The sequence below is a fragment of the Vipera berus genome (assembly GCF_964194415.1).
Source record: "Vipera berus genome assembly, chromosome: 4".
Taxonomy (NCBI): Eukaryota; Metazoa; Chordata; class Lepidosauria; order Squamata; family Viperidae; genus Vipera; species Vipera berus.
This window is the reverse complement of record NC_138206.1, coordinates 54,244,717-54,269,420: the sequence shown is the minus strand read 5'-3', so window position 1 is coordinate 54,269,420 and position 24,704 is coordinate 54,244,717. Positions and strand designations below refer to the sequence as shown.

The following is a 24,704-nucleotide window of genomic DNA, read 5'->3' as shown; positions in this document are numbered from 1 at the left end:
CCCGTTGACCGCGGCGTCCCATTGAGACGCGGGGCCTGTTTTGGGGCTTTTACAGTAGCTTTTGCGGCGGCGCACAAGCCAATTCCAGGAGCCCCGCGGCTTGGAGCCGCGCCCTGATTAATACCGGAAAGCCTTCTGATTGGGTGGCGTCCTCCTCTATGCAAAAGAGCTGAGGGAATGACATTCCTCTGGACTCTCTTACTGTAACAGCAAATTCATTTCCAGTCATCTCCATTCATAGGGCCAGAAGGCGCGAGGGAGAGGAGGAGGAGGAGGGGGGGGAGGAGGAGGAGGAGGGGGGAGCGAGGCTTTCTTTCAGATCAGCATGAGCAAACAAACAGCGCCTCGCAGAAGGTCACACACAGCTGGAGAGACCGGCCTGTACGGGGAGCGGACCTCGGGGAAAGCTTGCCGTTGGAGTCTGGCGAACGCGTGAACACTTTTTTTCCCCCCTGCTTTGTGGGAACGCGAATTCTCGCCGGGAGGAAGCTCCGGCGTTTTGGCCGATTCGTACTTGGCGTGGGGACTTGTTTTTGCTCTTTACCGTAGAACGGCGTTTTGTCTCGTCTGCCGCCCCCCCCCCGCGCGTGGTGCCGCTAGTCCTGTTGGAGGAGAAGAAACAGAGCCTGGACCACTTTAGCCTGGGGTTACGGTTCAGTTTGCGAAGTTGCAGGAGAGCGCGCTCAGGGAGGACTGAGGAAAAAATGAGGGGAAAACCAACCGGCGGTCCCGAAAGCGGAGCTCCACCTGCTTGTGGTTAAACCCTAGCTGAGAAGCCGGCCCCTGTGGGTGAATCGGAGGAATATTACTTCAGATTATTTTCCTCCACAGTTGGCAGTGACTCACGCAGCGGCCGCAGAGCGTTGGGTGACTTCAGGCTCGCGTCTTCTAAAATCGCCTGCGACTATTAACCGCAGAAAAGAAACCCACAACCCAACCAGCAACTCCCAACCAAAAGGGGTTGTGTTTTGTGTTTTTTTGTGTGTGTTTTTTTTTCTCCCTCCCCTCCGGGCTCGTTTCAGATTGTTTGGCACACTGACATCTCAGGACTTGTACAAGAGCCTTTTGCATTCAAGCAGCCTCTAAGTAGTTTAGTCAAAGCGTTGCGAAACCGGGACAGCAAGACTTAAGAGCAACGCGAGGCGAACTACTCACACTGGGGGGGGGGGGTGTTCAAGGCTGCTCTGGCCGGGGAGGAAAGGACGCTTGCTGGAGAACATTAATGGAGCTCTGTTGTGTTTAAATCCTCTATAGAGTCAGCCGTAAATATTTGATGAAGTACACTATATAATGCTGCGATAGCCGGTTGACCTTTGAAAACCTCAGCTCACGTCCTTTGCAGCCTGTTTGCCTAGTTTCTTTTAAAAACCGCTTTTCTCTCCCCCCCCCCCCCCCTCCATGTTTGCGACAAGAGACTGACGCGTCGATCTGAATTCTAGGAGCAACGGGAGGGGGAAGAATAAGAACTTCGACAAATAGGAAATTAACTACTGAAAAGTCTAGGTCCTTCCCTCCTTTGGCCTGTGTGTGTGTGTGTGCGCGCGCGTGGTGGGGGTTGTTTTGTTTCAGACATTTCCTCTGCTCAAAACGCTTCTCAGTGTGTGGGATCTCGGAAGGACCTTTGATTTTAATAACACTGGTAATTCCCCGAGGGGGTGGAGAGCAACTTGTCCAAATCTATAAGGCCGGGTTTTTGGTGTTTTTTTTTTTAGTTTTTAAAGAGCACACACAGATTTCCAGAGAAGAGCAGCCTAAAACTGGATGCTTGCGTTCATTCTGGCAGGACCGGGAGCCGCGGCTTTCCCCTGCTCTGTCCTACTGGTCCCAATTCGCTCCCGGACTGGCTGCACTTCGTTTGCCCCTTCTTCGCCGGGACCCTAAGCCTCTTTCTTTTTATGTTGGTCTCCCGAGAACCTCCGGCTGAAGAGTTGTGCTCGTCCCGCTTTCTCCGAAGCCCTCTGAGGACCTTTTTCACTCAAAAGGCTTGTTGTGATGCGTATCCCCGTAGATACCAGCTCCAGCCGCCGCTTCACGCCGCCCTCCACCACTCTGAGCCCGGGCAAGATGAGCGACGCGCTGCCGCTGGTCGGCCAAGAGAACGGCAACGGCGCCCTGGTGGGGAAGCTGAGAAACGCAGATCGCAGCATGGTGGATGTCTTAGCCGATCATCCGGGAGAACTGGTCCGCACCGACAGTCCCAACTTCCTCTGCTCTGTCCTGCCGACCCATTGGAGGTGCAACAAGACTCTGCCCATCGCCTTCAAGGTAAGAAGCTGGGAAACCAGGAAATGGGGGAGAGATCGCTACACGACTATAATTGCGGTCTCGTATTGCCGGGGCGGGCCCGGGTGGTGGTGGTGGATTTTTCTGTCACCTTTTGCAGCGGACAGCCAATTTCCCAATTCATTCGGGAAGATATAATAATATCGAGGGAGGATTCCAAATAAATCCTCCGTAACTTTCGGGTTGCAGCCATTGCCATTTATGAGTGCTTAATGGCAAGTTAGATCTGCTGATAACTGCGGGACTTAACTCCTACAGCTGTCATTAGTTTTGCCAGCTAAAAGTGCAAGTTCTGAGTTTTACCACTGACTTCTTAGTCATTTGTGCTCTGTGTCGAGCATTTATGATTTGGGCTAGGTTTTGAGGGGGTAAGAAACGGCTGCAGAAAGAATTAGTCAAATCTTCTGATTTCTTTCAATAGATCTTATTTCCAAGGAACCGGTTCCCTTTCGTGTATGTAGGAATTGCTGCGCGGGATTGATGAGATTTACCAACAAATGTTTATTGCCACCCAGAAAAACAATTCCAAAAATATTTTGTGAAATAAATTCTACTCAGTTCACTGAGATTGCTTCCTCCTATGGGAAACAAACTTTGCATCTTTACAGCACAGCCTTATTTATGCATGCTATTTTGTCAGAATAATTTTTCAGTGTGCCTTAAGATATATGAATGAGGTCCAAACTATATTGAGAGTATCCTGCCAACACAACAGGGTCACTTCCATGCACAGGCTTGTATTGCAATTTCATATAGTGCCATTATAATCTGCACCAAGTCTAGATTTTATTTTACTGTTTTGAAATTTATACTAAACTGATCCAGTGTACTGTAAAACATTTTTTTTCCTTTTTAACTATATAAGGCAGCAACGTATACTTTGAACTTTAGCTCTTCATCGTCAACACCATCTGCGAAGCCTTATGAAGATGCACTTTTGCCTAAGTATATAGTGCCAGGAAGGATGCTAAGAAAGCCCACTTAGTTTTCTATTTAAGGGCAAGCATCCCAACAACCAGCAGACCTTGAAGAGACCATGGCAATTGGCCAGTGGATGATTACAGTCTCCTTTTTACTTAACCTTGATGCATTCAACCCAAACAACCTGATCTTGAGCTCTTAACACCTCTATCCAAAGCAGACAATATTAAGAGCAGTCACGGGATGCAGTGGGGTTTCTTGCTATATCAGTACCTTCAGGGATAACAGTCAGCCACCAGCCCAACAGGAGAGATCAAAGATTTCATGCCAAGAGGTTCTTGGAGAACAAGTTATGGCATACATAACTAATTATCTTGGAAAACATTTCAAGGGAAAATGGATCAGATCAAAAGATTTCATGCCAAGTCAAAAGGTTTTCCCTGCCCTTCCTCCAGCTGACAGTGACATCAAAATGAATTATTATCTCCAAGACTGTTAAACAGAAGAACTGGGATCTCTGTAACTTGATTGTCATATTTAAACTCTTTCATCTTAATATCTATGACAGACATGCAAATGGAGTAGTAACTCCAACACAGTTGCCACATGCCCTTTGAGTATCTCAATTCCAGACAGACTTGTGGGATCTAAAAGCAGATCAGATTTCCTGTAATCAGTTTAAAGACTATTGAGTTAAAATTTGAGTCTTAATTGGAAATTTAGAAGTTCCTTACAAAGTAATTTTCAAAAGCTAAATGTATTTCCTAAATATGTTAACAATTTTTTGGAATTATGTTAAGCAGTGAACATTAATTCCTTTTATTTCATATACCAAAATGTTGCTCCCCTCCCTCCATGCTCAAAAAATCAAAGAGAAAGAAAAGTTCACTTTGAAAGTACTCTGCCTCCATAGTCGCACTTCACTGATGACTCAGTCTACAAGACTTTAGCCTACATCAATGTGGAGAAAGCAAAATGTACATGACACTAATAAAAAATCAGTGCTTGAACTGCGAAAATTATAGGCTTTTGATTGATGATAGGATCCAATTCCACAGGTCTAGAGCATGTTTTTCTGCCTCTTGAATTTGTAACAAAACAATCAACGCCCACCCCTTCCAACTGCCCATCTATAAAAATATCTGAGAATTGTATCCAAAGCTGGGGAGTGTCTAGTATTTGCAATTTGGTTAAGACTAAACCAAGACTTCTTGTAACGGAAGCCGCACTTCCCTAAAGCAGTGAATCATTCCGCTTTGGACCCTTGCTTTGTTCCTTTTAATTTGGGGCGTGATGTAAACTTTAAATTGAGGCAACCCAGAAGGGACATTATTGTAGGTTTTCAGAAATAAATGCCCATCTATATTGACAATCGAGCTTCTAGATGCGAGAACTGAAAAGGGAATACTATACTGAACAAGAAGCGAAAAAGAGTTGCCCGTAGCGTTTTAACTCTGATACCTGCTAGTCTACCTAGACCTCCCATAAACTCACACCGATCTCCTAACGACTACAAATACACGTGTCTAATCGGTGACCCCTCAAGGCCTTAAACAGAACCTTGTCAGATGAGTTAAGGCTGTTAATAAATCCAACGTGCCTGGACAAATCCGGCGGAGGGGCTTCTCAAAAGGAAAAAAAAAATGAATCTGAAAAGCGTGGTAGCTTTCTCCAAAAAATAACCTTGTGCAGTCGCCGTTAGGTAGTTTTCATTTCTGGAAGGTTGCTGGGCCTCCTGAAAAGCGGAAGTGCGAGTCTTTAAGAAGAAACGTGCCCAGATCCGGAATAGTTTTGACTTAAAAACCTCCCGCCCATCACTTCATGGGCTCGCACCTGTTGATAAGCTATTTTATCAGCGGGACAACCTTCGCTTGCACGAGTCTTTCCCCACCTCTTTCTTTAGTAAAGGAGGACTCCGGTTTCTTGCCTTTTGGATTTTTGTTTGGGGTTTTTTTTCCCTCTTCTTCAATTACTCGGAACCGGGTGCCTCGTGCAATCAAGGCCCTGCGCCACGTTTTTCCTTTTCCCCCCGATTCCCACTTGTGCCCTCGCATATATTTTTTCGGTGCGTGAACTTTTTTTTTTTCCTGCCGCCGTGCCTGTAACTCGTGCTGAATGCACTGGGAAAGGAACAGGCGCTACTCGAGCCCGTTCATTGGCCGGGAAGCACCTTCTCCCGACTCCCCCGCTGCTATTTTCCTTTTTTGAAATTATCTTGGCTGGATTAAGTTATTTCTGGGGTCTGGAGGGGGAGGAAGGAAAACGAAAAGCCTGCCCCGCTTTTCCGCGACCGCGGGGCGTGCAGCTATATCCTTTCGTCTTTTAAGGGTGAACCCGTTCGAGGATGGCGGGCTAGCTCACAGGCTAGAACGGGCTCCGAATAATTGGAAGGCGTGTAAACGGTACCCCTAATCTTGCTGGGACGGATTGAACCACGCGGTCGAGGGCAGAATGCTGTTATGGCCTTTTTTTCCCTGGCAATCCCGCGTGTGACCTCTGGAAATTCTTGCTCTGCACCTAGATCAGGGGTCGGCAACCTCGGCTCTTTTATGACTCGTGGACTTCAACTCCCAGAATTCCTGAGCCAGCACAGCTGGCTCAGGAATTCTGGGAGTTGAAGTCCACGAGTCATAAAAGAGCCGAGGTTGCCGACCCCTGACCTAGATTAAGCCCTGCTCATCTTAAAAGAGTCTTAGACCGAAGCGTCTTGATTTTTCTTCATTAAGAAATGCAAGTTACTGTCTCGGAAAACTGCTTATTTTTTTTCCCCTTTTTACCACCACGGTGCAATCTCAGTGGCGATTAGAGTCGAGTCGCGAAAGGAGCTACTTAGTTAGAAGGCCGCGGTGTGCTTGTCAGATGTGTCGCATAATATTTCCATTGCAAGAGGCTCTTAAAAGGCAAGGATCAGTCTTGCCCCCCCCTTTCCTCCCCCCCTCCACCACCACCTTTGGCTGTGCTTCAATTTTCTCACTTCTCTACCGGCGGCCAGCCGCCAGAATATGCTTCCTCTTTTATCTTCAAATTTGAGCACAGCTCTTAAATAATCACTATCTTTTGGCTGGAATGCTTGCCTGGATTTTATTTTATTTTTTAAAGCGGTAGCTAAGGTGAGAAACGAGGAAATGTTCAGTTCCATTTCTTCAGGATTTTTGTACTACAGCCATCCTATAAGATTCAGCTAAGCTTGTAAGCCGCCCTGAGTCTTGGGAGAAGGGCGGGATATAAATGGAATTAAAATAAAGAATAAAATAAATCATTTTGATTATTGTTTCTCACTGCACCTGTTATTTCTAACAGTAACTGCTTCATAAGACTCATAATCCTTGAGTTGATGGGGAATTATCAGAAATATTTGAGTAATATAGGGAGGAGGTTAGTGGTGTGAAACTATTATTTCAAAAGCTTGGGTCCATAGGAGTTTTGCAAAACGTTTCACAATCTAAAATTCACAACCTATTTGTAGAAATCAGAATCAAAAATTCAATTAGTTCTGCTTTTAATTGGAATTATTGATAAACATTTTCTGGCAAGATTATTATTTACTTAATTTGATAACAGTAAAGCTGTATCTCACAAACTTGCTTCAAATGTCTTAAAGGGAGAACTTAATATTCCAGTTAGTAGGTTTTAATAGTATGGTTGCTTTAAACAGCTGATATTCCATCCAGTTTGCATAAAAACCATTTTTATAAACTCAACAGTTCAAATGCTGTCTCCAGTCAGTAAGTTCTAGCTTATCTGTTTAGTCTGTTTTATAATGTAAATATTTGTGTTCCTTGACTCTTTTACAGGCTTTAATTACCAGTTATATTATCCTGAGCCTACAGATCTTTTCTTATTGTTTTTGCTAAGGCCTTACTATAATTTTTTTCACCATGTAATAAACATGGTGAGTTTAACAAATATGCTCAGTGCTTTCAAGGCAGAAAAATGTGCTTGAGATTTTTTAGACCTACAACATACATATTAAGAGATATGCACAGAATTAATATTTTCTAGAACATTTTCCAATTATTGTAAATATTGTATTGAATTTTCTTAGTTCAACTGTTTTTCACCACTGAAAATATAAAATATTGCAACTTGAGGAGTGCTGAAAAACCCAATATTATGTTGTCTGATGTACCTTGAATTCTTTATGCTAGAAATGGCCAAAAGCTTCAGCAAGAAAAGCTCCAAATCTAATAATAGTAATAATAAAATTAATTAAATTTCTATGCTGCTTGATTCCCAGAAACTCTGTGCAGCTTATAGATTTTCTTGCATACTTGGATCACTTGGAAGATTTTGAATATTTAATATTTATTGTATGAGGTTGATGAGGTAAAGAAAACTTTAGATAATGAATTAAGTTTTTCGGTAATATGATTTTTTTCCCTTTCTGTACATTTAAACTTAGAATGACTAAGCTTACACACTACATTCAGGCAGAGTTGACAGAAGGATTACAATATCTTTAGATAGCAAATGATGGAAGCTGTATAGTAGTGAACAATTTTGAGTTTGTCTTGCAATTTGTCTGCCATTATTTTCCTCTCGAACATTTGTCTGCTTTTTGAATTTTACACAAATATTTTATTATCCTCAATAGGTTAAAAAGGAAGACAAAAGAGTAGTACCAGGTGAATGTGAAAAAATATACTGTGGCTTTCAATTGATGCAGGAAGAGAAGTGTTTCTAAAACTGCCCTGAATCAGTAGGAATCATCTACATTTAATAAATTATGGTTGGTCCCACAGTCAACCAGATGTTTAGACTGAGTCCTATTGAGTCCTTCCCAAGAACCTGGGATAGGCAGATGTTGTCATTCAATAATATTAAAGCTATGTCACAGGATGTAAGCTATTCCATTGACTGATGGTGATTTTTTCAGTACCAATGGTGTTCAAGTAGTGCTATAGATGTTTTCAGATTGCACCCAAGGTGCCTATTACTATTGGGGCTAACTGGTTTCTTTTGCCACTTCTATTTGCAGGTCTTTGTGTTTTGTGATTTCCAATGTCTTGGTTCTAATCATTCATGTTACACTAACATTGATTTTTAATGAACTTCAGTTCAGTGCAATTGGTCATAATTCAGGAGAAATATAAATGGGAAAAAGTGAATAAACTGAACTATTAGCATTTAATGCTCATGTATAACCATAATAAAGTTAAACTCTCAGAAGTAACAATGAGATAATAGAAAACACTCTGAAGAAAAACAGTGACAAAAATAAAAACTAATGGTCAGCATAATGGGAGGGCAAATGGCTGGACACCCTATAGGATAAATTACAAAGAAAGCGGTTATGTAAATTAAATTCATAGTAAGATGGTTATTGTTATAGCAAGTTATACATAAGATTATAAACATAAATGAAAACTTTATCACATCTAAAGGAACACGTTATGTAAGCAAACATGTTATGTAAGCAGGTTTGACAATCTCCTTATGACAACTCACTGCAGTTTTGATGTGATACATGTACTACATTGTTAATATCTAGACCCGTACCAATCGGGTTTCAGGCCCGGGTACAGCACGGAGACGGCATTGGTCGTGCTGGTGAATGATCTCTGGAGGGCTCGGGACAGGGGACATTCCTCTGTTCTAGTCCTATTAGACCTCTCAGCGGCTTTCGATACCATCGACCATGGTATCTTGCTGCGGCGTCTCAGGGGATTGGGAGTGGGAGGCACGGTTTTACAGTGGTTCTCCTCCTATCTCCAGGGACGTTCGCAGTCGGTGTTGGCAGGAGGGCAGAGGTCGACCGCGAGGTCTCTCGTTTGTGGAGTTCCTCATGGGTCGGTCCTCTCGCCTCTCCTGTTCAACATCTATATGAAACCGCTGGGTGAGATCATTCGTGGTTTTGGAGTTGGGTATCATCAGTACGCTGATGATACCCAGCTTTTTCTTTCGACCCCAAACCACCCCAGTGATGCCCTCAACGTGATGTCCCGTTGCCTGGAGGCGGTTCAGGTCTGGATGGGGAGGAACAGACTTCAACTCAACCCCGACAAGACTGAGTGGCTTTGCATACCTTCATCCCGGGTCAATTCGGATATTCCATCTCTCTCTATGGGGGGTGAACTATTACCCCCCGTAGATAGGGCTCGCAACTTGGGAGTCCTCCTAGATTCACAGCTCACCTTGGAAGATCACATAGTGGCTGTGACTAGGGGGGCTTTCGCCCAGGTTTGCCTGGTGCGCCATTGCGGCCCTATCTAGGCCGGGATGACTTATGCACGGTCACTCACGCGCTCGTGACCTCTCGTCTGGACTACTGCAACGCTCTCTACATGGGGCTGCCCTTGAGGACCACCCGGAGGCTCCAACTGGTACAGAATGCAGCCGCGAGAGTTGTGTTGGGAGTCTCCCGATACTCCCATGTTACACCTCTGCTCCGTGAGCTGCATTGGTTACCAGTTGTCTTCCGGGTGAGATTCAAGGTACTAGTAATGGAGTTTAAAGCCCTACATAGCAGGGGTCCGGAGTACCTTAGGGAACACCTGCTGCTGGCATCAACCTCCCTTCACCCTGTGCGTTCCCACAGAGAGGGCCTCCTCAGGGTGCCACCGATCAGAGAATGTCGATTGGTGGCCCCCAGGGGGAGATCCTTCTCTGTGGGCGCCCCGGAGCTATGGAATCAGTTACCGGTTGAGCTCCGGATGGCGCCTGATCTTCGCTCCTTTCGCCGCGATCTAAAAACATTCTTAATCGAACAAGCCGGCCTGGCCTGATGGGGGATTGGTGGGGGGTTTTTTTACTGTTGTTTTATTGGGGTTTTAAAATTGTATTGATTGTTTTTAGTGGGCATGTATTTAATCCTTTTTTAATTTTTGTAATTCTGTATTTTTATTCTTGCCCTGTTCACCGCCCTGAGTCCTTCGGGAGAAGGGCGGTATAGAAATATTATTAAATAAATAAATAAATAGTAAAAATCTTTAAAGTTGTTATTCTTCTTGCCTTATAGAACAGAGTAATGTGCTTTCAACAGTCTGAACATTCTCAAAGTCAAATTAGGATTTTTAAACCATGGTTTAGTGGATATGTCTTGGAGTATTCACAACACTAAACCATGATGATTGGAACTGTATATCGGTATAACTGTATATCACGCTTAGACAAAAGCAAACAAAACATTGAATGATAGTATTGTGTGAGCACCTAGCCTTTATTTAATTTGGAAATGGGTTATAATTTGCAGAGCTGTTTCAGAAGATCCAAATATAGTGACAAAAAGTGTATGGGAAATAAAATGAGTGTCTGATTGTGGTGAAGTGGCACTTCTGATTTTAATTTATGATCTTGCTTGGAAACATTTGGAAGTTCCTTTGATTATTAGTCAGGAAACAAAAGGAAAAATACAATAGTCTTATCTTCTTTGCATTTGGCAATGTTTAAAGCCAATTTCATTTATATGGATGTGGGCTTCATCTTGCTTAGAAAAAACTAATTGAAAATAAGGGATTTTACTCTATATGTACTTCAGATGTGGCTCCAACTCAGTAATTACATAGTAAGGATATTTATTTATTTGAAACAATTTGTTTAAATTAATTTATATAAATGGGGACTACACAATAAGGATGCTTCTTTCTTGAGCTATATCATAAAACAATAATCATAAAACAATAATATGTTAATACATTGGTTGTAGCTCCAAGTCCTTTCAGGATGCAGTGTTGAGTAATTTGAATAGTTCCTGTCTTGCTGGTTTTGTACATTCTCCAGCCATTTATATGCAGCATTTGCACACAACTGTTGGTGTAGAATTTTTTTTGTTGGTCTCATTGAAGTTAGTGTATGTGTGAGATCCTTTTTATGACTGCAGAATCTTAACAGTTTGAGAATACTGTACTGTTTTCCATTCTGCTAAATTAGCATATGCATTTGCTGTTTATTTTTAATAAATAATATTTATTTAGATAGTAGAATGAATTAAGTTTTAGTCAGTCTAGAGTGGCAATGAAATCTGTGGCTGGGCTCCCACGCTATACTAAGCATTTATGTAATTTGTTTTTGGCTTTGTGTGATATGCAGACCCACCAATTATGACTTAATAAGTATGAAATGAGCTATTTGATATTAGCTTAATGTATTTGTGAATATAATCATGAAGTGTTAGCCATAATTTAAATCACATTTCACTTGGTCCTAAATGGATTTTGCTTAGTTGAATGCTCCTGCATCTATATTTATTTATTTTGTACAAAGTGGTTCCATTCCCAATTCATTTTTCATCTTTTAACAGTTTATATACCCAAATTATTCAAAACAAACTCAGTATTTTTTTCATTTACTTTTTTAGGTGGTCGCATTAGGAGATGTCCCTGATGGGACTTTGGTCACAGTTATGGCTGGAAATGATGAAAACTACTCTGCGGAACTCAGAAATGCTACTGCTGCCATGAAGAATCAAGTAGCAAGATTCAACGATCTAAGATTTGTTGGCAGAAGTGGAAGAGGTATGAAGTTTTTTATATTTTTAAAATCAAATATTAGCTTTAAAAAAATATTCAGACCCACTATTCGTAGAGCCCTTTATTTGTCAAATCACTTGATTTTTTTTTGTCACTTTTCTTCAGTACAATTTTATTTGAGGAGTTCAGCATGTACAGTATGAGGCTGATAGAATTATTGCAAATTAATGTAGCATATTCACCATTTCCACATTTCAAAATGTGTATCTATGCGGCAAAGGTTACTAGCCAGATTACATAATAAAAGGTTGGTAGTTAAAATATGTTGATACCTAAAAATAGCAAATCTGGACAGGTGAATTGAGTTGTTCAGTGCTTCTCACCTCCAAAAGTGTTTTAGAGCATAAACATAGCATCTTTCTAACAGAGACCATAGCAACCGCCTGATCTTGGGAAAACATAAAAGCTGCTTTAAGATGTTGCAGATGAGGGCTGTATACCTATTGCTGCATACTCTGGAACAACCTCTGGAGATCAAATTTATTCAAAATTCTGACAACATATTTGTTAACACTAAATTTCATATATTAATATTCTTTGTCTTCAAATAGAGAACATTCTGCAATCAGTTTGTTTACATTATTCTGAAGGTCTCAACAAGAATTTAGTATGCATTTGAGCAGACATGTCAAACACAAGGCCCAGGGGCCAGATCCGGCCCGCAAAGTGGTTTCATGTGGCCCACGAAGCCATCCTGGAAACAGTGAGGGAATGGCCCCCACTGCCTTGGCCCTGGCCCAGAGACCCTCAGATCTGTCCCACTCCTGCCCAGGCCCCCATAGGCATCCTTGATGCGAATGATGTAGAGCTGGCCATGCCCACCCAGTAGGCCATATGCACTCAAGCCATGCCCACCCAGTAGGCCACACCCACCCTGGCCATACCCACCTGGCCCCTTGAGGGCAACCACAATGCTGATGCGGCCCTCAATGAAATTGAGTTTGACACCCCTGCATTTGAGGGATCATTTCATCCCACTGGGATTGGCCCGCCCCACCCATGCTGGCAGAGGAGGCATGCTGCAGGCCCCAGTATATTTCGGCTAGTGGGATCCAGGAGAAGAGCCTTCTCTTCCATCTTTCCTGCCCTTTGGAACATCTTGTCCCTCCCGAGGGAGGTTAGCCCCAACCCTCCTGCAAGAGCTTAAAGACCTGGCTCTTCCGGTTGGCTTGGGCCTCTAATGGAGGGGTTCCACATGGGTAGTTGATACATTAATAACAGATCCCACCTCCCCCCTTCCCAATTTACTCCCTTCCTCCCCTTCTTTTAATTGGGGCTCGGTAATTGGATCTTTACAGTATTTTATTTACATCTTTTAGGTTTTGTATATTTTTATCTTTTTAAGATTTTAAGCTGCCCAGAGTTACCCTGTGGTAAGATGGGCAACCAATAGATTTTACAAATACATGAATAAATTTTGTTTTATTATTATAGATGCATCTGAGTCAGTCCAAAGATATAAGGATGAAAATATATATAATGGCAGATTGGCAACTTATCTTAAATAGGTTGACTTAGATATGTTATCTTTGATTTCTAAGGATCCTGTTTCCAAATACATATACACAATCTTGGGTCTGGATTCAGATTTAGAAAAAAATAATTGGATAAATGGGGCTTATTTTAGTAATCAACTTGTTTCAGTCAGTCTCATCTAACAAGGACAATGCCCAGTTATTATCCTTGTATTTTATATTATTTATATTATTTTGTGTCTGTGTATGTATGTGTGTGAAAGAAATGAAATTAAAAATATAGGTTTCCTCTTTAATAAATCATTGGGCTGCTGTGTATGTTTTGACAAAGGTGACATTTGAATAGTTTACAAAGTAGTTTTTATGTTATTGTTTATTTTATATTTGGAATAATGGTTCAGTTGGAATTGAATCAGTTCATTTAAAATATGATCTGGCTTTTCTTGTGGCTCTTTTATTTTTAATGCTTTTTTTCCTTATGTGTAATATTTTTATTACTGTAAATTATGTCCATGGTTGATTTGGAGCAATATGAATGTGTTTAATAAATGAATTCATTTAGGCTACCAAGACAAACCATCTTCTCAGTGTGCAAATCCAAATAAAGTATGCATGATAGATGTCTGTCTAAGTTCTGCTTGATCACATTCAATGAAGTCTACCATATTTTGAGGTATTAGTTCCAATGTTGAAGCTTTTCTATTGTTACAAAACTTCTTTTCTAACATTCAATAGAATTTCTTCTTATAACCATTACGTATTCTCTTGAACAAGTCTACACATACAACTAAATTATAATTACAGTTCTTATATTGGATCTGGAGGATATGCAAACCCAGACATTACCATATAATGTTATATACCAGGAGTCTTCAAACTTGGCCCTTTTAGGATTTGTGGACTTCAACTCCCAGAATTCCTCAGCCAGGCACGCTACGCTGGCTGAGGAATTCTGGGAGTTGAAGTCCACAAGTCATAAGAAGGCCAAGTTTGAAGACCCCTGTTATATACAGACTAGGCCACTGTGGTTCCATGTGGTAGAGAAGCAGGTATACAACCCACCCAATGTATAGTAGATAATATAAAATCAACTTTGACAGCCTACCCCATATTAAGAAGAAATTTTCTCCTAAAATCAGTGACAAAATCAAGTCACTGATATTCAAGTAACAAATATTTTATGTTCAATATGTGCAATTAAGCTGACTTTGTAATAATGCCGCTTGGGGGGGTGTGAAAGCCCTAATAAGCAGGCATATACATAGAATGAAGGCTACTGCTAAGCTTGTAAGCCGCCCTGAGTCTTCGGAGAAGGGCGGGATATAAAATGGAATTAAATTAAATAGATAGTAGAAACCCAATTTGATATAGTAATCAATGTATGGGATTTGGGCCAGCCATATTCTCACAGCCTAGGAAGAAGGAAGTGGCAAACCAATTCTGAAAACGTAGCCAAGAAACTATATGGAATTCGTATAGTCCCCAGGTTTCATGGTTGACTTGAAGGTACAGGCAGTCCTCGACTTAGCAATCACAACTGAGCCCAAAATTTATGTTGTTAAGTGAGACATTTGTTAAGTGAGTTTTGCCCCATTTTATGACCTTTCTTGCCACATGTATTAAAGAAATCGTTGCAGTTGTTAAATTAGTAACACGGTTATTAAGTGAATCTGGCTTCTCCGTTGACTTTGCTTGTCAGAAGGTTGCAAAAGGTGATCACATGACCCTGGAACACTGCAGCTGTCATAAATACGAACCAGTTACCAAGCATCTGAATTTTGATTATGTCACTGTGGGGATGTTCCAGTGGTTGTAACTGTAAAAAATGGTCAGAAGTCACTAAATGAATGGTTGCGGGCTATCTGTACTGCTTCTGTCTCAACTGAAAAACATTTTGTTCTTGAATGCATCACTTTTATCTCAGTCTATTTATTTATTTTATTTTTATTTATTTTAATTCCATTTATATCCCGCCCTTCTCCGAAGACTCAGGGCGGCTTACAAACTTAGCAGTAGCCTTCATTCTATGTATATGCCTGCTTATTAGGGCTTTTTCACACACACCCCAAGCGGCATTATTACAAAGTCAGCTTAATTGCCCCCAACAATCTGGGTCCTCATTTTACCTACCTCGGAAGGATGGAAGGCTGAGTCAACCTTGAGCCTGGTGGGATGCGAACCTGCACTAATTGCAGGCAGCTGGTGTTACTTAAGGAGGCATTAGCCCACTGCTCCACCAAGGCTCCTTCCGTCTAGAGAAACTGGAACTGCATATATGACCAAAAGGGGGAAAAAGGGAAAATATAGCTACAAATATAAGTTATGAGACTAGATAGCTAGGCTACAGTATTCATGCTTCCTGTTAATGAAACTCATTTTATCACGTTGGGATTAGCCCTCTGAGTTTTCTATGGCTGACTTTTTCAAGTACCTTCATTTTTTATATTTTCTCCAGTATTTCTTTTCTGGAACGCACTGGTTGTTTTTTAGTTTGATATGCCGAAGCAGAGGGCTTTTAAACCTGGCTGCTTGTGGGAGATAATTGCTGGGAAGAAATCTCTGCAATTGGTACTGTAGCTTGGTGAGGCTAACAAATAATAATAATAGGGTAAAGCAGACAAAATTGTATCCATTTACCGAAAACACGAGTGATGCTGTAATGTATAAAAGGATCAGTCATTAAACATATTCAGTTGTTATATGAAAGGCTGCACCTTCTTAGTAAATGGAATTCTCATTATGATTCAGAGTCTCTAGAAAACATTTTGAAGATTTAAATGTAGAGCTGGCAAAATGTTTGAGAAGGCAATAAAAGTAGGCCTGTACTTGGATAGCTGATTCTGTATGTTAAACTAGAAATCATAGTTGCTAACTTCAGAATGCCAACCAATAGGACCTGCTCAGACAAAAAAAAATAATAATTCCTAATTCATTTCAGTAACTCTTTATACTGATTGCTTAAGTACAAAAGCATGCATTCAAATAAAGATTGACTGTACTTGTCAACAGAACTTTAAAGGAAAGATAATCTTGGGGAACAGTTCATGATTACTATTCAGTTTGAAAGTTTAATTTCCATGGACGTTACCAATTTTGACTGAGTGAGTAATATATGCTTTTGTTTATTCATACAGTTCTGAACTGTTTCCCAAAGGTGTGGTTGTTTGCATTAGACTGCATGGTTTCTGGCATTCTTTTATTGCATTGGCTTAAAGTGTCAAGACCAGGTAGCTGCAACAAAGGTCACAAAACTTGAAAATTAACTCCTGGTAGAAACGTATGATGCTTCTTGAAACATAAATCTAGTACTTAAAAAGTGATAATACGAATAAACCACGTTGAATACATGATCCAAAATTTGACCAAAAACAATTATGCTTGATTTGTAATAGGAAATAACTAGTTTATTGCTGTGGTGCTATTTTTATGTTAGATATTCTGTGGTGTTTTTTTTAATGTCTGCTTCAAAGCTGATAATTTTCATGCAGTAGATCTTTTACCTGATTTTTTCTTAGACATTGTGAATATTCCTTTTTTTATGTATCAACATAGAATGGAGTTATTCAATTTGCTTTTAACTGCTTTCTATATGACATGCAAGGGAGTGAAAGCAAGCAATTCCATACATAGGGGTGCTGCTGGCATGCAAGCTGCCCTTGTGCATATTTTTTTTAAAATATTCTAGCTGTGCCAAAGTGCGTAGAACCACCATCGTAAACATTTCCATTTTTACTTTGCTGCTGGCATCCTCCTTCACATGGTGTCCCCGGCAGTGCACAAATTACACAAAGGGTTGCAACAGCCCTTCACTTACACTCTTCATTAATATGTGTCCCATTAGCTATTTCACAAAAACTTAAATATATGTTCTTTCCTTCTCAGAGGTATATACGTACATACGGAATAATGTAAGCTATACATATGGAATAATGTTGCATCCAATTGGATCACTAAAGTATGTTTGTTTCCAATTAGGGTTTGCGGCAAATCGTTATAGTGTCACGTCATCAGTCTCTCTTGTTTCCAAAGGAAGAATTGTCTATAACCTGTTACAGCAGAGAACAAAAGAAATCCCTGTACCATTTTAAAGACTAATGCATTTATTATTGCATATTCGTGTGCATCCCACCGTACTTACCAGATACAAGGCTTCATTTAATATTATTTATTCCACTAAGCAATAATGGACATAAAGCAAAGGGCATCTGCAGTTCTGTGGTCCATTGCAGCTACTGGGCTAATTTCAAAAGCCTGTGCAAAATATCAATCCATAAACGATCCCTCTCTCATCAGTGAAAAAGACAAAAGAGAGGCCTTTATTTGGGGTTCTGCTCCTGCCCACCAACAGCATGTAGCCCCCACCAGGATTACCTCAGGGGATGCAAGAAAAGAAGGTCCCTGTGTTTAAGTCTCTTTGATGTAAATATAATTGGTTGTAGGATTACAGATATAATGTTATCTGGAAATCTGGATTTTGCTTCATTCTATTTTTTTTCCATATTTTAGAAGTACCTTTATTCTTTATTACATTTAAGAGATGAAAATAGATCCTTGGAAACAAAGATGCTATAAATGACACTCTTGGCTTGGCTTCTAGAACAACATACCGGTAGTTCTTCATAGAAATTGACAGGAGCAGTTCACACCTTATTCAGCCCAGGAGTAGTGAAACCTACCTTAGTTATTGTCCCTAAGACCCTAAATATTGACTGCAAAGTCAATATTGTTGATTTCAACTGAAGTTACCTTTAGCTAGAGGTGCTTACAATTTTAGTTGTCATGTTTGTTCTTTGAAAAGCTTGAAAGTTTAAATACCTCTGTTGGATTAGCTATGAAAACTAAAAATATCTTTTATAGCGCAACCTAGAAATGCCAAGAAATAAATTTAGGCGAATGGAGTAGAGTGCTAAATACCTATGAATAAGACTGCAGTTTTAACATATTGTTGTCACTGGTATTTACTATTTTTAAGAATTTGTGTGCACATTATTGCAGCCTTAACATTTCTCTTTTTTTCATACTGTACAAAATAAAATATGCATATATACCTATCATGCTATTTCTTTTTAGGATAAACAGTATTATGTAACTGCAGAAAAAGAACAAGAAATGGTATTAAGATGCAGAGTAATAAAAAAAAGAAAGAAATATAGATACATCTAATTTATACCAAAACCATTCACTGCCTCTTTTCATGATTTTCTATTCTTACAAGCAGGATTGTTTTAATCATATCCATATATGGCATTACACATGATCATTTTTATCATAACCACATATGGCTTTTTTTTACACTTCTCACTTCAACTTTTTTATCAACTTCATCCAAAACACCTTTGTGTTCTCCTTCTTCTCAATCACACTCTTCCTTGAAGAATTTGTTTTGTGATTCAATCATCAGTCAACATTTTATATCACTAAATCATTTCGACACACCGTATTGTGTGCTGGTCACTCAGTTTTGCATTCAATTTGCTTCCATTCAATATCCATTCATTCTTTACCCTGTCTCATCTTTTTTATCTCATATATTACTAAAATACACCAGTAAATCCACATCTGGCTTGCTTTTGTTTTTGTAGGCATACAACAAAGTGGGCTGAAGCACAGTTAAAATATAGCTATTTTCACTTTTTTCCCCCACAAGCATTGAAGATTCTTGCAGAAACATACTAACATCACTTTTGTTCCAGCATTTGAATTTTTTAAAATTTCTCCATATATTTTTCCATCTTTAATAACTTTTCAGTAATTACCTCCTTGCTCTAGTTTTTTTCTATTTTATTGTAGGAATATGTTGCAATTCAGATCCAAAGGGAAAAACATTCGGGCGGGGGGGGGGACACGGGCACACCTGTTTCACCTCTTGGTACGTATTTAAAGAAATTAGACCCTTTCATGGCTCACATGAAAGGGAGCCAATGTATACTGTTGCTAATTCCTATATTTTTCTGGGAGCAGCCAACTATACTGTAAAACTAGAAAAAGGCATGGTTTCTTTAAAGAGATACCAACAATTACAGGCAGTATATCCTCCCTAAAGCATGACCCTCAGAACCATCCTTTGTTTAGTAATCTGAATTGCTGTGCTCTTTGCGTTTACTGTATGCATAGCTTCCAGTTATTTACTTGATTTTCATTGCCAAAATCGTCACCTTGACCATCAATATTTTCCATTTATTTATTTATTTGTTTTATTTTATTTATAGGCCACCCATCTTACCTGAAGATAGCTCTGGACAGAGTTTATTCTTGTTGCATCATACAGTCTGTTTCACATTTACTGTTAACAGCATATCTGCACACACATATTTATAAATTCACATCATCCATAATAATGCCTTTAAAATTACTGCAAGCACCTATAAGTGAAATTAAAATGAGGCATAATCTCTGTGTTATCTAATTACCTGTGTATTATACCCTGATTATTATGATTATCGACTCCAGTATAAAGGAAAGTTGTAGAAGGTGAACTAAATGCCTATTTGGGATAGAAAACATTTTATTTTGTTTCTTTGTAGCATAATTCAGAGATGTGATATGCTTAGCTTTAGGTAATTAATATTGTGTATTTTAGCTTTTGAAGCCTGTGAGTTCATGTTAAGGAAAGGAGAATGAAATATTCATATTCCCAGTATAATTTTGGAAGAAAGGGTCACTCGCTAGATATTGATATGGAACACTTACACTTCATAGATATTCTTCAGTTGTAACATATCACAGTATACATTGATGGTTTCTTTCCTAAAGAAGGAATTTGTGTATGTGGCTCAGTGGGTTAGGATGCTGAGCTTGTCGATCAGATGGTCGGCAGTTTGGCAGGTCGAATCCCGAGTGCCGCGTAACAGAGTGAGCGCCTGTTACTCGTCCCAGCTTCTGCCAACCTAGCAGTTCGAAAGCACGTAAAAATGCAAGTAGAAAAATAGGGACCACTACGGTGGGAAGGTAACAGCGTTCCGTGCGCCTTTGGCGTCTAGTCATGCCGGCCACATGACCACGGAGACGTCCTCGGACAAGCGCTGGCTCTTCGGCTTTGAAACGGAGATGAGCACCGGCCCCTAGAGTCGGAAACGACTAGCACGCATGTGCGGGGGAACCTTTACCTTTACCTTTATACGTTTTTACTGTAGTATCTTTAGTATAGTTTCAGTCATCACCTTATGGAAAATATACTGAACCCAATGTTTCTCTTTAGTTACATAGGAGAAGATCAGGTACACATTCTGTCCTCTGATAGTATGTTGGACAAGAGTAGTGAGTAAAATGAAGGTGATGAGAAATATGACTGCAGGAATACATTTTCATTGCTATGTTAAAATGGATGATTATACTCAAAAGCTGCTATGAAGTTAAAAAAAATCCACATCCTGTACATGTATATTACATGAATACGTTTGAATAAAACATGCCAGATTTTATTCTAGAATGGTGTGTCACCAGAGGCACGACTGTGCTCAGTATTTGGCTGAATTTGACAATTTAAATTTCTATTATGTGTTTATAGCCAAAAGGTATTGGACCATGTCCAGAACTGAGTACTTTTCTTGGTACACGGTTTTAAAACTTTACATACAGTATGCATCATCATTGTCTGATAGCACAGTAATGTATATTTGAGTCTTATTGGAAAAAAATCCATTCTATGATCTGATGTATGGTGTGATCTCACAGTTTGATTATTCCAGTACAATCGTATTATGCCAGTTTTTTGTCATCTGCTTCAACCTATTTCTAGAACCAATTAAAATAAGTATATTAATCTTTCAAGCCCTAAACATTTTGAAAGTTTGAAGGCAAGTCTACCTGAAAGCACCCTGTTATATTTACATATCTAGATCAGGAGGTTGTCTTCTGACACTTATTTCATTTCCCTCCTGTATTTCATAGTTTTAATCTCTAGTTTGTCAAACATTCCAGGAAATTTGGGTGATACAGTTATACATTTGTAAACAGTAGTCTGCATCTATAGTAGATAATGCTTCTTTTCAGTAAAATAGGTCAAACATTAGATATCTTGTTGCTAAGCACATTGGTTTGTGCTTAAATTGTAAGCCACCGTGAGTCTTCGGAGAAGGGCGGGATATAAATGGGATTTATATATATATATATATATATATATATATATATATATATATATATATATATATATATATATATATATATATATATATATATCTGCTTTATGCATTTATTGTTTCATATTTAAAGATGTGCTACTGTGTTGACCTGTATCCGTGGTGGTGAACCTGTGGCACGTGTGCCACAGATGGCACACAGACCCCTCTCTGTGGGCTCACGCACCGTCGCCCCAGTCCTAGGCCTTCAGCTGGGTTTTATACAACCTTTTCGCTTTACGCCTCCACTGCCGTGTGCAAAAAAAAAGAGGTTCAATTAATCAATTTCAACTTCTCGCGGGGAAAAAAAAGATCTTGCAAAGTTGGAATTGATTGATTGAACTTTTTAGTCCCACCCAGTTTGCCGTTACCACTGGAGCCAAGCCCACCCAATAGGCCACACCCACCCAATGGGTCATGCCCACCCGGCACCCGACGATACATAAATGGGGTTTGGGTTGCAGTTTGGGCACTCGGTCTCTAAAAGGTTCGCCATCACTGACCTATACAATTAAAATTATGCCATTGCAACACAGTCCACCTGTTCACTTAGAGATTCTGCCCATTGATTGTCTCTATACTTGTGAGTTTGCACAACAATTCAGAATTTTTCAAAACTTAATCTTGCTTGAAAGAGTAGTGGGTTGCTATATATTCCTCAATAAACCCCGCTGTGCTTCCCCTGCTAGGAAAAGTAGGAAAATAGGAGCTGCAGAAGTACCATTAGTTGTTCATTGCCACATATGAATCAGTTTGTTATCCCTCCCTAAGGCAAAATTAGATTACTTAGATTATACTTGCCATCCAAAATTCTTGATTTGTTTTGGAGAGATAAGGCAGGAATTCCAATTCAAAGTAAAAAAAAATCTTAGAAAACACTTCCATTGTTGTTGTTAATTATTCCCATTGGCAGCAAAACCCTAATGAGATTGATTAAGTGCATGCAGCAATATATTAGCTATTTGTGCTGAGTCAAAATCCTGATTTAACATAATAGAGAAATGCAAACTGTATTCAGGTCCTGCCCTTGTTACATGTGTTTGCTAGTCAGTGGAAGTCCATAATGGTAATGGTACATAATTCATAATAAAACTATATGGTATTTCTCATGTACACATTCATCCGTCTTGGGTAATCAGAGTTTGTTGAGTTGACTTTCTATAAAAATCACAATATCAATGACTGTCTTCATAGATAGAAAACGAGTTTGTATGGTATAAAATAATCAACTGGGAACTGTGGAACAGCTAATTTACTACCCAATGGATTTTTTTAAGAGGTTGATGAGCAATTATCTTTTGTCTTTTTAATAAATGCATAATAATTCGGTGAAAAATAAATACAGCTGCAGCCATCTATTTTTTTGTTGTTTCATGTTGATTAACTTTTGGAATGGCAGAAAAAAGCATCTCTGAATCATACTCTACTCCTACTCAATTTATCAGCAAACCCTAATACTTTCTTCTGCTCCAGAGTAGGAGAACTATTAAAACTATAGATGTGTTCAAGTTATAAGCTATGAAGTGTAGTGTTGTACTCAGATAGAATGTTTGTAATTACAAAGGGGTGCATATGTTGTATTTTCTTATAAGGCTGCTGTGCCATTGCCAGTTGTATGATGTCATAAATATATATTATTCATTGCATTTGTATACTGCTGGCTACCATTTATGGTCAAAAAGAAAAAAAACATACATTATTTATAAATCAATATCAGTGGTGGGATTCAGCCATTTTGCACCACTGCAGTAGCTAATTTTTGTTGCCCAGGCCCAGAATAGACTTCCGGAAGCGGCATACACACAGACAACCGGTTGTTTGCATATTTGAATCCCACCACTGATCAATATTATTTATTAAATCCAGTTATATAGCCATCTAATCATACAATTCAGGCCAGTGTACATAAATAAAAAATACATAACCACAAAGAAACCATTAAAAGTCAAGAAAACATCAAAAATAAAATCTTACATAAAATCAATGCAACTTCATAAAACCTAAAAGCAATAAATATAGATAGACAACCTCCCAAAACAGAACCTTGGGGAAAAGCAACATCTTAAGAGCCTTCTGAAAGGCAGGTAGGGTTGGAGACATCTGGATTTCAGGAATGGTGTTCCATAGAGCAGGTGTAATGATAGAGAAGGTGCATCTCCTGCCAGATGACATTGCTTGAGTGACAAGATTGGAGCATGCCCACTCTGTCAGAGCTTATTGGATAGGTGAAGTAATCAGAGAGAGGCACTGCTGCAAATAACCCAGGACCTGTAACCTGAAGTGATTTATAGGCAACACCCAGCACTCTAAATTGCATCTAGAAGCATGTTGGTAACCAGTGCAGTTCATGGAGTAGCAGTATTATATGAGTATACTGAGGTATGCCATAATTATTCCACAATACCAACAACAACAACTGGGTGCACAAGACCAAGTCTTTAGAACAACTGTATAGAAACCCAGAATTTAGAAGACATCAACAGACAGCAAATGCTGCCTTTGCAAAGAAGCTGAAGAAACAGTGGACCACCTAGTTAGCTGCTGCAAAAAGATCACGTAGACCAGGGGTGTTAAACTGCCGGCCCACGGACCGGATGCGTCATGGTAAAACCGCGCCTGTCCCATTGCCAGCAATGGAAGAAAAGTCATGATACGTCGCGACACCTCACATGAAGGTGCGAGTTTGACACCCCTGACATAGACTGACTACAAACCACAACATGACAAAATGGCAACAAGATCTACAAGAAATACCATTTCCCTGCAAGCAACAACTGGTGGGACCACAAAATACACAAGGTAATAGAAAACAAACAAACTAAAGTTCTTTGGGAATTTAAGCAGACAAGCACCTGGAGATAGAAAAATTGAAGAAAAAGGCCTGGAGAAGATAACAAAATACAAAAACCTCCAAATAGAAGTAGAATGAGCAGCTTTACTTAAAACAGTTTACATCTTGAGCAATATCTTTAACGCCATCTGCCTGTCTCAGGTCCTTGGACAGAATTCGATAGATGGATAAAAATGTCATATCCACTCTAAACATTTGGCTGACTCTGCAACCAATCATCATCATCATCATCATCCTATTTCTGATAAGTACTTAACAGCATCAGTTTCTAGACCTGCTGTAGCTTCTGAGTGATCTTCAGTGTAGTTTAGTGTAGTGTAGTTTAATGTAGTTTAGTGTAGCATGGTAATAAACCAGACAAGTGGGTGACTTAAGGTAAGAGTGGTTATGATTAAGACCGCCTAGTTCAGGAATAGGTACAGTTGGAGCACAAGATGGAATTGTGAAAAGGCTCTGAGAATATTGAAAGCCACCATTATATCAATGAGGACTAGAACTCATCCCAGAATTGCCTTGGTCATGCCAGAACTGCCTTGGTCATCGAAAGGAGTGCCATTTTGGTTTTGTTCCAAGGAATGAAACCTGACAG

At 39.8% G+C, this 24,704-nt stretch overlaps 1 protein-coding gene across 1 annotated transcript in view; it reads left to right on the top strand.

The window, feature by feature from the left end:
• The first annotated feature begins 311 nt into the window (after positions 1–311).
• Positions 312–24,704, top strand: part of RUNX1 (RUNX family transcription factor 1) — a 113,028-nt gene continuing 88,635 nt past the window's right edge. Inside the window, exons 1-2 of the mRNA XM_081327432.1 lie at positions 312–2,265; positions 11,501–11,657. Coding sequence (XP_081183558.1) covers positions 1,993–2,265; positions 11,501–11,657 — 430 coding nt within the window. The 5' untranslated portion in view covers positions 312–1,992. The remainder of the gene's footprint in view (positions 2,266–11,500; positions 11,658–24,704) is intronic.